This window comes from Alosa sapidissima, chromosome 16 (genome assembly GCF_018492685.1).
Source record: "Alosa sapidissima isolate fAloSap1 chromosome 16, fAloSap1.pri, whole genome shotgun sequence".
Taxonomy (NCBI): Eukaryota; Metazoa; Chordata; class Actinopteri; order Clupeiformes; family Clupeidae; genus Alosa; species Alosa sapidissima.
The window spans coordinates 10,302,198-10,317,040 of NC_055972.1; the positions used below are offsets into that span (position 1 = coordinate 10,302,198).

At 43.8% G+C, this 14,843-nt stretch overlaps 1 protein-coding gene across 3 annotated transcripts in view; it reads right to left on the reverse strand.

The window, feature by feature from the left end:
• Window positions 1-14,843, reverse strand: part of ryr2b (ryanodine receptor 2b (cardiac)) — a 50,134-nt gene that overhangs the window by 14,889 nt on the left and 20,402 nt on the right. For all 3 annotated transcript variants that reach the window (XM_042065673.1, XM_042065671.1, XM_042065674.1), the window contains exons 43-70: window positions 14,579-14,714; window positions 14,127-14,313; window positions 13,904-14,012; window positions 13,584-13,704; window positions 13,054-13,223; window positions 12,682-12,902; window positions 12,329-12,419; window positions 11,754-11,894; window positions 9,767-9,930; window positions 9,146-9,224; window positions 8,871-8,960; window positions 8,604-8,741; window positions 8,312-8,389; window positions 8,128-8,203; window positions 7,661-7,784; window positions 6,083-6,198; window positions 5,873-5,949; window positions 4,959-5,080; window positions 4,682-4,731; window positions 4,219-4,279; window positions 3,863-4,101; window positions 2,701-2,782; window positions 2,267-2,343; window positions 1,575-1,883; window positions 1,037-1,274; window positions 837-924; window positions 548-646; window positions 76-249 (exon numbers count right to left, since the gene is read on the reverse strand). In XM_042065673.1, the coding sequence (XP_041921607.1) occupies window positions 76-249; window positions 548-646; window positions 837-924; window positions 1,037-1,274; window positions 1,575-1,883; window positions 2,267-2,343; window positions 2,701-2,782; window positions 3,863-4,101; window positions 4,219-4,279; window positions 4,682-4,731; window positions 4,959-5,080; window positions 5,873-5,949; window positions 6,083-6,198; window positions 7,661-7,784; window positions 8,128-8,203; window positions 8,312-8,389; window positions 8,604-8,741; window positions 8,871-8,960; window positions 9,146-9,224; window positions 9,767-9,930; window positions 11,754-11,894; window positions 12,329-12,419; window positions 12,682-12,902; window positions 13,054-13,223; window positions 13,584-13,704; window positions 13,904-14,012; window positions 14,127-14,313; window positions 14,579-14,714 (3,657 nt within the window). The remainder of the gene's footprint in view (window positions 1-75; window positions 250-547; window positions 647-836; window positions 925-1,036; window positions 1,275-1,574; window positions 1,884-2,266; window positions 2,344-2,700; window positions 2,783-3,862; window positions 4,102-4,218; window positions 4,280-4,681; window positions 4,732-4,958; window positions 5,081-5,872; window positions 5,950-6,082; window positions 6,199-7,660; window positions 7,785-8,127; window positions 8,204-8,311; window positions 8,390-8,603; window positions 8,742-8,870; window positions 8,961-9,145; window positions 9,225-9,766; window positions 9,931-11,753; window positions 11,895-12,328; window positions 12,420-12,681; window positions 12,903-13,053; window positions 13,224-13,583; window positions 13,705-13,903; window positions 14,013-14,126; window positions 14,314-14,578; window positions 14,715-14,843) is intronic.

Here is a 14,843-nt window from a genome sequence, read left to right on the forward strand (position 1 = left end):
AAAAAGGGGACGGGTGAGCCACTGGTCGCAGTTATGAAGCACACCATCTCTTTATGATTTCCCTGATTCCTCTACCTGGGACAGGTGGGCCTTGGCCTTGGCTATGACCTCATGGTCAGCAGCAGAGCAGACGCTTAGGCCGATGGGGAGCAGTTTCTTCAGGGCGGCCACGATGAGCGAGGTGTGCGTGGAGTAGCGGTCACCCTTCCTCTTCACCTTACTCCTGTTTTTGTCTGCCACGCCCCCTTTCTTTTGACCAAAGCAATTTAACACCGTTGCACTGATAAAACTCATATCATTTAATTGCATTGATTTCAGCAATGAATTACCACCCATTTGTGTGAAGCTATCATAATGTTTGTCTAAATTACACTAGAGTATCTTATCTACAAGTTAAAAGAAATGTCAAATTAATAGGTCATAAAAGCTAAAAACAAGTGTAAGAATATCCTGCTGAGGCTGATTACGGTTACAATCTTCATCACAAAGGGGGATAGTCAACACATATTCTAATTCTACACAATCCTGAGCTTGCATGAGTACCCACCTTTGATGTAGGCCTAGTGTTCTTGCTAATATTGACCAGGAACTCCATGTTGTTAATTTCATTCTGGACTACAAAATTCTGCTCCTCCCATTTGAAATTCTGATAAAGCATAACAGAAAAGGATTAAGATTACAAAGGAAAATATTACTACATACGCTCCATATGTGAAAAAGAAACATTGTGCTTGTGTGTGTGTGTGCATATATATGTGTATACATACTGTATACGTGTGTGTGTGTGCGTGTGTGTGTGTGTGTGTGTGTGTGTGTATTTGTGGTGAAGTGCTCACGTGAGACTTAGTCCAAAAGATGAAGATGTCAGCCACCATACTGAAAAGTGTCTCAGCCTCAGGTGTTAACTCTCTCAACCAACTCACTCTAAAACATCAACAAATAAAACTGATACTTCAGAATGTTGTACAAATAACAATAATCATTATGTATGAGTAAATATTTGTTTGAACTCTATTGTGTGTGTGTGTGTACTCACCTGTGTAAGTCCACATAGGGAATGAGTAGAGGGTAAAAAGCATACAAGTCACGGACTAACACAGTAAACTTTTCCTGGATTTGTAACTCCGCCTCTGATGTATCGCCCCTCCCCTCCTTCAAATGCTCCTCCTCCATGATAACTAACTCCGCCTTTTTCTTCAACTTCTCCATCAGAGGCAGAAGGTGACTCTTCAGAAGCTGTGGTTCTGCCTGCCTAATGATTGGCTGAGACACAACTGGGACAGATGAAATTTTCATTAGGATATTTCTCTCCTGCTCAACATGAGAGGCTTTTTTAAGTCTGTGATAATGGACCCCTGTAGACAGCACCATCCGTAACAAGTAAAATAGAAAGTCCTCAATAATTAACTACATAAGATGAAGGATCCTAAAATCTAAAAAAAATTAAGAATCCTCCTAGAATCTAGAATCTTCCTTTCAGGGAATCTGTATGTGAAGTGTGTTGGACCGTATTCTAACAATAACAACGGTGAATGTTGACTTTGCGCTGCAGTTGTACTTTTTCACATGCTCACCTGCCAGGCGCTTCATCCAGGCGCCGTCGGCCACCCCCAGGTGCGTGTGGATGATAGAGAGGACGTGGCCCAGCAGAGTGCTGCTTTGCTCGGGGCTGAGAGACGAGGTGCCCCCCTCGGGCGCCTCCACGCCGTCCCAACGGGAGAAGTAGCTGCAGAGCAGGGGGAGCGTCACCTCGGTGACCCGGGACAGCAGGGTGTGACGAGCGGTCGAGCCGCCGGACACCAGCTCCTCCACCTCCCCCAGAGCCGTGTGCAGAGAGGGAAGGAGATGGCTGGCTTCTGCAGCATGAGAGGATGCATCCTCACCTGGGTATCGGAGAGATAGAGAGAGAGAGAGAGGGAGGGAGAGAGAGAGAGGGAAGGAGGGAGGGAAAGAGAAAGAGAGAGGGAGGGGGAAAGAGAGAGGGAGGGAGAGAGAGAGAGAAAGAGAGAGAGGGAGGGAGAGAAAGATAGTTGTGGGAGGGAGGGAGGAAAAGAGAGAGGGAGAGGGAGGGAGGGAGGGAAAGAGAGAGGGAGACCAGGTAATGGGGAGGGAGGGAGAGAAAGAAGACAGGGCAGTTGAGACGGAAGGCTAAGAGTGATGGACCTGACCAGTGTGGTTGAGGTGTACGAGAGCTGGACATTCATGGGAAAAAATGAAGTGCCGTTGTATGCATTATCGCTGCAAAGGAAAAAAGGGCCGTGCTCACCCAAAGAGGGCTCCAGGAAGGCAGCAGGAAAGGCAGCCGTCAGGGCAGCCAGACACGTACCCACCTCCGGCCTCTGCCTATTAACAGCCACAGAGAGAGAGAGGTCAACTCTGTCAGCAATGACAGCTCAAAACTGACACAAAACTAACACAGGTCCCCTTCTCCTAAGATAAGCTATCTTTCTGAGACCGGCTACTCATGGTCTTACTGCAATCCCACTGATACCACTTGAGAGGGTCTTGCTGATGTGCCAGTGATTGACACTGGTGTTAATACTATCATTGCTCTTACTCTTTCTTGCTGCATCAATAGCGTTCCCCTTGTTGGCTTTGATCTGACTCAAAGGCAGACCAAATGCAATTACGGAACAGGCACCATTTTATAGTCTCCCCATTCTCCTGGGTCTCGCTGCAATCAGCAAATGCAGTGCTTACCTCTCTGCGTAGGTATTTTTGGAGGTGCCAAGTGAATACAGGCTGATTAGGACTCTGTAGCAGCAGACTTGAACTTTATCCACTGAAAGAGACAAGACAACATTCATCTCTTAACCTCATATTGCACTGATGAATGATGACTCACGGCAATATTCACTGATATTTACACGACAACATGGGCTGCATGACGAGGGCTGTATGTCATCGTAAAGCAGGAGAGAGAGAGAAAATAATACACATAATCAAACATAATCAAGTGTTACTCTATAAGGACCTGCAATAACTTTGGAGTGATCAGATAAGACCTGAGGCTCTAATACTGAAAAAAAATACAGTATAATTATAAACAAGTGGCCAACTTAAAGGAACCTGGCAACTCTTTAGGAAATACGCTTATTTGCTGTAAGCTAGGCTAATAGTATCAGACTGGTTATTGCATGCAAAGAGAAGAGAAGGATATGTATCCTCTTGTCTTATTCTGGGGTAATCAGCAAATAAGATAATTTCCCACAAAGTTGGCGTGTTCCTTTAACGCTTTTACAAATATCCCCTTTAGCTAGAGAACCAGAGGGAAACTTTGTTTCCCCCAGGGCGACAGATTTCTGCATTAAATGCAAAGCCTCTGAAATCGGTGAGTGAGTGGCAGCCCCTGTGCCATTTCGATGAGCCCCAGTTCCCACGCGACATTTGTCCCCCGCAGCTTGAAAATCCCCCTCGGCAGCCGCATATTAATGTACAACATGTCACTGAACAAGGCCCATATCAAAGCCGACAGGAACAGAAGGCAAGAACAATGAATGATTAAACCAAACAGAGGAGCAGCTGCCAAGTTAACCTGTGATGCATGAGAGAAATGTCATTTCTCATTGAAAGAGAATGACACAGGATGGAGGCATGGAGTGCCTAGATGATGAATGGGTATGATCATCTTCAACCTCATATGGGTGTTGAGTTTATGGATGGTGCCGGATACTTTTAATAAGACATCGTGAAAGTAGTTTCAGCAGATTTCATCAAAAACTTCTTACAAGGTGTGCATTTCCTTAAGACGTTGTACCCCACTGACTAATAAAGATGTTTCATTATTTCTAAATTTGTCTGGACAGACGGCGGCACAGACGGGGGGTAATGCAGTGGGTCGGAGCATACACTCCCAGCTCACCTATGAGGTCCTGGCCATACTGACACTGGGCGGCGTGCTGGAAGAGAGCGGTGAGGACGGGGACGAGGACCTCGGAGGTGTAGGCCACGGAGTCCCCCGCTCCCCTCACCTGGGATCTGGTGGGGGGGAGTGAGCCCTGAGCCAGGGTCTCCACGGCGAGTTCCAGGTCAACAGCGGCCTCCTCAAAGAAGGAGCAGAGAGAGAGACGCACGGACTCTGCAGCATTCTTCATCACTGTCCTGTGTGTGTGTGTGTGTGTGTGTGTGTGTGAGGGGGTAGAGAATGTTAGTGTGAGAAAACAATGATGAAATTCCTTAACATTTTATTTTTCATCACACATATTTGTCACCACCAACCTTGCATCCAAAGACGAAGCCAAAGTGGTCAGACAGCTTGTCACAGAAGGAGAATCGTTTCCTGAATAAAAAAGTGACAACCGTGAAAAAACGACTAAACTGAGCACAAAAGCACCGTGGCTCTCTTTAAAATGCTTAACATACAAACATCATTTGGTTGACACTTCTGTTGTGCTTTCTAAAACACCTCCTTCATCTCTCTTTGAATTGCAAGGACCATATCCACAACCAGTACATTTTTCCACCAAATTAGGTCAATTATGGCTTTGAAGGACATGTTCTGGAGAGTGAGGTGCTCTGGGAGCGGACCCATGGACAGCATCAGACAGAGGAATGTACTAAATAATAATGATGAATACATGTGACAGGTGAAAGAATGTGCAGCTGAGAAAGCCAAGAGAGAATAAGATGATGGCAAAGATACAAAGTCAAATCTTGAACCTCTCATGCACACAATTCTTACCAAGGAGAGCTATCCTACGCCTTACAAGAGCCCCAAGCTTGCAGAAAAGACTGAGGATGACAGGTGATAAAGCAAAGGAAAATGTCATGAGACAGAAAATGGAAAAAAGTAAAAAATGAAATTGAAATGGCAGGAAAAGAGATGTCGATAGAGCACACAGTTGGAACAGGACACAAATAGACTGAATTCAATATGTAAACAGAGTGAGGGGAGGGTGAGGGGAGGGGGAGTGAAGACAGAGATGACACGAGCCACTGGTCACACTACCCTCCGTTACCTGGTAACCATCTCTTTCTCCTTGTTGGACGCATGCCCTCGGTTACCAAGGAGATCCGTCGAGGTGGACAGGAAGTAGCAGCGATGGCACTTCAGATACTGATCAACCAAGGGCATCACAACCTGAGGCAAAGTTAAGGAGAGAAAGGGGGGGGGGGAGATGCATCAAAAATGGAAAAGACAGGATGTGATAACCTCCCCGCTCACTTCCACCTCACTGGAAAACTGGCCAGACGGAGCTAGACTCGGCGGACATAAATATTGACCGGTCTGTTTGTAATAAATACCCGCCAGAGGCACAGGGCATATTTATACGAGCTGCTTACTCGAGGCCCGTGCGCCAGCCAGTGGGGTCAGTGACTCAGAGCCGACATGCGCGGCGCCCTGCCGGGATATTGCTGTCAGCCTTGTTAGGGAGCGTGGGCGGCTTAATCAATAACCCAATCAGCACGAGGCCTCCCACGCACATTACTGCCCTCAGCCCGTCTGGAAACTCACCACAACATCAGCCCAACTGAATTACCGCGCAATACAATTAACCCGCAGATCCTCTAAACAGAGGTATCTCTATCTGATATCAAATGCACTAAATAGACCGTCATGATGATGGGTCGTTGCTAATTATAGAAGCGGCAGTGATCGGTAAACCACATTAGGAGGTATCAGCATAGCAATAATGAGAATGACACAAACTCTAAATGAGGTTTTTGATTACCCGTGGTTCTATATAAGAGGTTTTGTTGCTCCTATAAAGCCTTATGCACAATGGGTATGGTAATACCTTTTACTACATTTTCTAGTATCGCCCCAGTACTTTGAATAGTCAATGGGTTACAAGAATAAAAGACGTGATTAATGGGGTCAAGTAATGGATTAAGTATCAGCTGAGTTGAATGGATATTCAAAGGGACCAACCTTGACAAAGAAATTGATTTGCTTTTCATAAGGAGCCTGTTCTGATTTTGATCCTTGTCCTCGGGCCTGAGCAGCCTCTGGAAACAATGAAAGAAAACACTTGCAAGTTCTAAATGAGAGATGAGCCAAGAGAATACAGAACATGGGGTGATCAAATTTATAATTTAAGCAACAGGCATTATGAAGGACGACACCATTAACTTTCCTCACCCAGCTCAAGCAGCTGCCCCTGAGCCTGGTCAGTGTAGTTCAGGGCCTGCTGAAGGACCCCGTAAGCAAAGCGACTGGCGATGGCTGGAGAGTCACACTCCACGGGCTTCCTGTCCCTGTAAGAGGTGTATACTGTATGTAATGCACAGTGAAATCTCATCTTGGCTGCACACTTCTACAGTAATACTGTGAAAGATTACAGTATTCACTTTCAAGCGACAGCTGGTAAAAGCTATTGAACTGAACTCATTGAATGGAGCTTGAACATAGTTAATACTTTATCGGTTTATCGGTGAAGCCAGACTGTGTTGAGGATTAAGAACAATGACAGCTCCATTTGTGATGAGAACAATTGGCATTTAGGAAAGGTATAGGTTAAGGTTACACATACTACAAATGGATACTGGGTCTAACCAGTACATAATATAACACACTGCAACATACTTGTCAAAATGATTTTCACACAAGACTTAGTGGCTGCCTCCAAAGAATATCACGTTGTGTTCTGAACCAATGCTAAAGTAAATTCATGACAACTGAAACCTGTAAGCTCACCAGTACAATTCCTTCACAAATGCCTCTATTGCATGATAAATGTTGGAAGGAAAGTCTGTTGATGGCTGCGATTCAGGAGAAAAGAGAGTGATTTGGATCTGGGCTGAGGAGATTTATGAGCGGCCTGCCTTCCTTTTCTCGGGCACAGTAGGGGCAGGGGGGAGCAGCAGAGTGAGCTGGGCCGTCTCACAAGGAATGGAATTCCACACCCCGCAGAATATTAACCATGGAACCAAAACAGCAAAGCTAAATCCATCTTGGTTACGCACATGCCTTTGTCAATAAGCACTTAGTAGCGCCGCTGGAACAACAGACTACCCCCGAGGAGATTTTGGGAGCCTGTTTTGATCACAAAACACATTTAAAACGCTTGAGGACTGCAGCATTGAAGTTAAAGCTGTGGCTGATCTGGGTTTAAGCCAAGCTTTGCCTGTGTTGATAATAAGAGAGCATTTGGCACTACTGAAGTGACTAATCATGTATTCGCTCCCCTCAGCTAATGGACAGCACCACTCCACTATATATTCCTGCACACAGGAAGCGAAAATGTACCAATAGAGATGAAGGGGAAAAACACGAGAAAAACACAAATGCCTTGAGGGGAAAATTATGACTAAAATTATAACAAATGCCTTAACGCACAGTGAATAACAATGAGGGTGTATGTTGCAATCAACAGACATTTTTACATATTTCCAGGATGGCTATATGGTAAATTGTATGAAACTTGAAACGAAACATTTAAATACACTAACCACTGCCTACTGTCATCACCTGTCACTAACCATTACGCACTGTCATTATAGTGCTGCTCACATTCACATACCCACTCCCACATAATATACTGTAGAATAACACATTATTCCACACAACTGGTGATTCCATGATTCCACAATCTCATGTGGACTGAGAGGACCTTAGTCCTCTAACCAGCAAAACATAAGAACTCAAAACTGGTCATGAATTCCTATGTGTCGCTCTATGGGACGAGCATACAAGATTTTGGCATTTGATGTGACACACCTCCACACGTTGTATCTGTTCATTTGGAAGAACTTGAGGACGTCCTTTGCTCTTTCTCGAACTCTGGTCTTCTCGCGAGCAGGCAAGGCATCATACGGCACCAGCAGGGGATGACTCCCCCCTCCTAAAACAGCACAAAAACAACACGATGTCCTATTGTGTGAAACTAAGTGTTCATACAAAGCAGTCTGTCAGCATGCCCAATCTTTATTACTAAGAGATAATAAAAGATAACAAATGACACCTGTGGGAATGTGACATGTTGTTTTAATAGATGATTAATTAATGATGAGTCCAACAAAAGAAAATCTATTTCCAGCTACCCACGGCACAGCACATCATCCACTATCACATCCAGGCTCATTACCCACCATTAGAGGCCTGAGTGTGAGTGTGAGTGTGTGTGTGAGTGTGTGTGAGTGTGAGGCTGTGGCCCGGCTAATGCATCTCCGCTGTGCTTTCTCTACCTTTGGATTCCAGCTCCAGCTGTTTCCTCTTGGCCCACATGTTATGGGAGCTCTCAGCCAGCTGCTCTGCCATGGACTAATGAAGACGGGGGGGAATTCAATCAGGTGCTATTGTGAAGGCCTAACCAGAAGAAGACACTGCAGAATGTAAATAAAAGAAGGCAGTAGGCGGGAGAGGACTTACATACTGGTCCCATGATAGTGTCACATTGCTCATGTCAATGGGTTTGGGACTGAAAGTGGAAGCGCCTTCAAAGGAGAGCTGCAAAACCATATGACACAAACACACATTTGTAAGGATGGGCTTGTGCATAAGGCTGCTCAAAAGACATCCAAAGTACTGTAGGTAATATGGTGTGAATGGAGTTGGTATGCATACATGCCTGTGTGTGTGTGTGTGTGTGTATGTGTGTGCTTGCGTGCGTGCGTGTGTGCATGCATGCGTGTGTGAGTGTGTGCGCGACTGTTTGCTGTACCTGTCCAGCCTGTGATATTCTTTGTGCTGTATTATACACTTCCAAAGCCTCTCCATCCTTAGTTCTCTCGATGGTCCAACCAAACACCAGCATTGTTTTCACCTTCTCTTTTATAGCCCAGCGATAGCTCTCTTTGTCCTGAGGTACATATGTTGATATGTGTATTAATAAATAGTTGTTTTCTCTCTCTGTGTGTGTGTGTGTGTGTGTGTAGGTGTGTGTGTGTGTGTGTGTGTGTGTATTTCAGTGTGCTAGTGCTTATGATACCTTCTCTGACAGGGCTCGATAAGGCTTTAGAAGGGGATGAACTTTGGAACTCTCACAAAGCTGGTCTCCATGGACCCAACCACTGGCAAACTGTAATCAGGAGACAAAATTCATCCCACACCATTCCAAAATTCATCCAACACTCATCAATGCAAGCAAAAAAATATGCCACTCTAAACTGGTCATATAAATGAATCAGATATAGGATGAATGGAATAGCAAGTCTACACATATTGCCACAGCTGTCTCAGGAGTTCTTCAGATAGGACAGTCACCTTGTCAAGAGACCATTTCTCATGTGTGTGCTCAGCATATTTATTCACCACAAACTCCAGTCCCTCAGGGATGGAAACACTGGAGACAGTGAGGGAGGAAAAATGAAACATATTTATATAATCTGGTTCCATCCCAAAAATGTCTCTTGCAAACTGAACGTATCAATGTAAAATAGGCAGTCTGTTCCACATGGGTTGCTACGGGTATCCACTTAACGAATAACAAATTCCACTGCAGGAGTGTGGGAAAATCTACTCGCTCAGTCCTCTGATCCTGATTTCATTTCACCATCTGAACTCAGAAGTCAGATATGGCCTACATAAAAGATGCACAATTCAAAAGAACCCTTCAAAAGAACCCTAATACTACTACTACCTCTACAAAAGAACCCTACACTTGCATCCCTGCTATTTTACAGACAACATTTAAAGGTTTACTGTACTTACTACAATACCTACGTAATGAAATCAGAGAACCCCATCACAACCCTCTTCCATTATCAAATTTATGGCAAATCTATATAATTGTTCAAAGAGGAACTATTTCCCAAGAAAACAAGTAAATGAGGAATGCACTGAAATGAGGAGAGATGTAGAAACAAATGTGTTTATCGTGCCCACTTTGAGGTGTCCACCGGCTGCGGACAGAAGTGTCCCTCTGTGTCCAGTGAAGGGTGGGTCTCCAGGCCCCCCCGGCAGCTGGGGTCCAGGTGGTCAGGTGGGATCGCCCGAGCAACTGCCCCGAGGCAGGACAAACACAGCCGGAACAGGTCAGCATCATACGACTGGAAAACACAAATGGAGAAAAACAGTTATCCCACAAAGCACAGGCGGCTAGCTGTTCTAGGACAGGGAATGGGAGAATGGTTGAACAGCATCCTGACAAGAACTGTCAGAATGCAGAAAGAAATCTTCATCTATTGTTTTTAAACTATCTCAAGGACAATACACTATTACAGCCAACATTCTTCTTGGATCATATCACAACTTCATTTTACTTTTGCTTTCATTATTTATGCTGTGAACTAAAGAGTGAAAAACTAAAAGACACTGAAATATTGAGCGTTTGTAAAATTATATCAGCATTCTTTTCCACATTTTAAAAAATATTCTGACAGATAAAAGCTGATGAAACAAACATATTTGTTGTTCATTGTAAACTCAAGTCTTTATTTTTCATTGCCCAACTCAGATTCTATAGAGCTTCCCATTGTGTTGCATCTGAGGGAGCAATTCACCATAGTATGCTTGTGAGGACATTGCAGTTACCCAAGAGAGCAATCACTGTACTCTCACAGACTACAGAATACCAAGATGCCTTCTACAATATGTGTATTCTGCGTGCATTCTAAAGTGAGTAGTCATTCTCTCATATTGTTTAGTGTTATTCTCTCAAAATAAAAAGCCTGTCAATCCATTCTCAGCCTTAGTCCTCAAAGTCCCTAAAGTTCATCATCATGCCTGAAAGATAAACAAGTAATATGATCATAAATATTGTGAAGGTTCACATTTTATTAGCCCAAAAGCCTGCCTGCTGTTTAGAATAGTGTTAATTTAGTCAGACGAGACGAGAGGAAATATGTTCGTCAACAACCTTTTTTTTCATGACTAAGACGAGACGATGACGAGACGCCATTAATGTCCTGAGACCCTGACTAAGACAATCTTAAGATGCATTATTGTTGACGAAAAAAGACGAGACTAAAATGTTTTGCATGAAATAAAAACTAAGATAAAATTTCTGTTCATTTTTGTCTACAAAATGAGAAGACAGAATATCTAGCTGTTACGTTTTCAAAATATTCAGAATGAGTTCATGCTCAACAGCTTTCCTGTAGGCTAGTCTACGTGCTGTTGCTGCAACCCTGTGGACCAGACCACACTTTGAGAAACACTGGTCTACGAATATCATGACAGTGGTCCAGTCAAATCTTTTACTGTCTATGGTCAAATCCCAGCCGAGCTATAACTAGCTTGACTTACCTGTGCATGTAAACATACTGACTGACAAGAAATCAGAATGAGTAATTATAACAGACAAGTAGCCCTGTGGACACACAACATTGTTGGAAAATTGAGATGTCTGAAACACTATTTGACTCGAATGGTAATCAGAAATAATTTGTTATAAAAAAAGAAGACTAAAATGTTTTGACTAAAACTGAAAAAACGTAAAGACTAAGATACCTTTAGTTTTCTTTTGACTAAAACTAGACTAAAATGACGAGACTTTTAGTCGACTAAAACTTGACTAACAAAAATGATATTTGAATGACTAAATATGACAAAGACTAAAAAGGACATTTTGTCACAAGACTAAGACTAAGACTAAATTAAAAATAGGTGACAAAATTAACACTAGACTTAGAATCCAAAAACTGTCCACTGTGGGTATTATTTGATAGGAAATAGACCCTTTCAAGAGAGTTCCATTATCAGCATTATAGTTGGCCCCACAAGGCTTCCGTTTTAACATTCCATATGTTATCTTAATGCAGAGGAAGTAGATTGGGAACCAAACAGAACGTTCAAGCATTGTTTTTGTTTTTATTGTTGAAAGGGTCTATAACCTTATATGACTTAATGGCTGGGCCTCCTCTCTGCCTACCTTCCTGGCCAGGGCACTGAAGGTGCTCCAGAACAGCTGCCTGGACAGGTGAAGCTCCTCCACTGTGGCACTCCCCACACCTCCATAGCCTCCGGCCAAACAGTAGTACTTCCAGCTGAGCTCATAGTGATTGGCCAACAGCTATACAAAGTGGTTACACAAAACATCACTTACTGAGATCCATGACAGTACCTTTATTCATATAGAAAATATCACACTGATATGAGAAATATGATATGATTTGTTATGTGATACTACAGAACTACCCAACTACCAAACATTGTTTTTAGCTATTTATTAGTCTTTTTTATTGGACATATTTATCTATTTATTATGACAAGCACTTTACCCTTCTGCAATGCACTTTTTAACTACAGTTTTAATATATAGTGAACCAAGGCAACAAATTTCATTCCTTGTGCACTGTTTTGTGAATGACTTGAATGACAATAAGGTATATCTATCATCTAGCAATCTAACTACTTTTGGTCAGGCAAAGCACCTAATTTCCTCTACACTGAAAATCACTTTGGTAGGCACCGTGTCACAGGAAATGTAGCATCAGCGGCTCTGACCTTGAGGGGCATCTTTGTGTAGTCAGTCAGAAGAGGAACATCAAACACTAGACAGTGCAACAGAGGCTGAACCATGGAGGGCCTCAGCTTGCTGTAGAGTGACACCAGATATATTTCCAGAATCAAAGAAAGACTAACATGACTGATAAGACCTAACAAACTATTCAGATTTGAATGGAGAACATTAAAGACAACTCTTTATTAAAGACAACTTTTTATTAAAGACAACTGGCTCACATTATCTGTGTCAGTATTTGGAAACTATGCGAGCTGAAACTGAAATTTGAGCTGAAAGACTGCCAGCCAAACACAATAAAACAGCGGCAGCCAGGGAGAGTCGGGTTTCTCCTCACCCGCAGATAGACAGGAGGCAGTCCTCAATGGCGTCTCGCTGGGCCTTGGTCAGCACGCTGCCCTTGGAGAGCCGGTAGACGGCCTGGAGCAGGGAGTCCACCAGCTGGTGGTGAGCCTCCGAGTTGCCCAACAGAGACGCACACTTGGTGAGGAGAGGCAGCACTGCCGTGCACAGATAGCGGTTGAGAGCGAGAGCCATATCGGTGCTGGACAGATCAGACTGCCGGAGTGGGGGGGGGAGACACAAGAGGAGGAGACACAGAAAAGCAATTTCAATTTGGAGAACAACTCTCTCTGACGAAAACTATTTCAACATTCCTCGCTTGACAAAACATGCACTCCGGAGGGACACTATAATAGAGAGGCCTTACTGAGTCCATGCTGAGAGCCGCTTGGAGGTCTGGCAGGAAGCCAACATCCAGCAGTCGCATCAGGAAGGTCTGGTCCGGGATCCCATAGACCCGGTCCAGAAACAGAACCATAGCAGTCTTATGGTCAGGGCAGAACACAGTGCACATGTCTGGCTCTATCACTGTGCCATCTGGGAGGACCAAAGACACAGCACAGCGATCGATAGATAGATAGATAGATAGATAGATAGATAGATAGATAGATCAGTGTTTCTCATACAGTACATTGACTTATTTGTGGCGGCCCACCACAATATCAACAATGACCACCACACAATGATTTTTCCAGGTTGTACTAAATTGTGCTTAAATCTGGTTAGCATCATAGCACGCTGCGCTAATTTGTTAAAAACTGTTTTGTTAAAAACACTGTAGATAGATAGATAGATAGATAGATAGATAGATAGATAGATACTTTATTGATCCCCAAGGGGAAATCTCTTAACACGGCTTTGATTCTGTGACACGGCGGCCCAGTCTGTGTCTCTTACCTGTGTCCAGTGTGGGCAGGTGCAGGGGGATGCTGATGACCCCCACCAGATCCTCCAGAGGGATGAGTGACCTCAGGATGGCTCGGATTCGGATAGCCTCACCTTTCCCAGCCTCAATCAGCTACAAATCAAAGTGCCCCGCATGGAAATACATACAGTTTACAAACTATCATTACCATCGCGTTCTCCATCAAAGCTCACATGAAAAGCGCTCAAGATCATCTAAGTGCATTAATCATCTCAGCAGATGGGAGGGAAGTGGCACTTCATATGCTGGTGTAATTATGCTATTGTTTGGAGGACGTGTCTGAGGTTCTTACATGCATCTCAGGGGCACAGCGGCCTAGCAGGTCAATAAGAGCAGAATAGAATGTCATGATTGCATGCCCCAAGTGGATGAGGTCATCATCTTCATCATTGATCGTGTCACTAAAGAAGTAGAGGTATTTTAGCAAAGGGCTAGAGGGCAAAGGAAAGCATAAATAAGTGACACAAGACAGATAATAAAATAGGGGAGACAGTTCAGCTCCCTTTTTGACATACAGAGTTCTGTTGGACTCATAAGCTGCTGTTCGTCCATCTCTCTTTGGATCAGCAGAGATCCTGATAGCTTCCTCCATGGTTGCTAGGAGACCATCTCCTCCATCCCCTCGTAGGGCGGGCCCAAAACACTCTGGCCGACGGATCAGTAACCTCAGCACTACATAAGCATTCTCCTCAACACTCTCCCCTTCAACATAGAGAGAGAGAGAGAGAGAGAGAACGTCTAATACATAGCCAAGCACTGTGATAAATGACTAAATAAAAATGGTCAAAATGGTACTTGATCCAATAACAACTCTCTGATTCATATTGAAATGTCTGATGACATAATATATCAGAAAATATTAAAAACATCAGGACAACATGATATATTAATATTGATGCCTTGAATGGGGGGAAATATTTTGTAATATGATAGGTGATGAATGAGCCATTACAGCCATTACTGTTACCATTACAGAAGACAGCGAATCGGAGGAAGTCCACATAGCGTTCCCCCTCCACTGGATTCCAGCCAATATCAGGATAGCCCTTAGACAACAGCAGGGGACAGCTCCGCAAGCCACAACCTGCCAGGTACTGAACCACCTACACAGAAATGGGAAATCAGTGACCCACAAATAATGAGCAGGCCAACCCAAAGCCAATAAGCTTTTATTTGCTGTCAAATGCAATCTTACGAGCTAATCTTTGCTATTCTAACGCTGGACAGGCCTC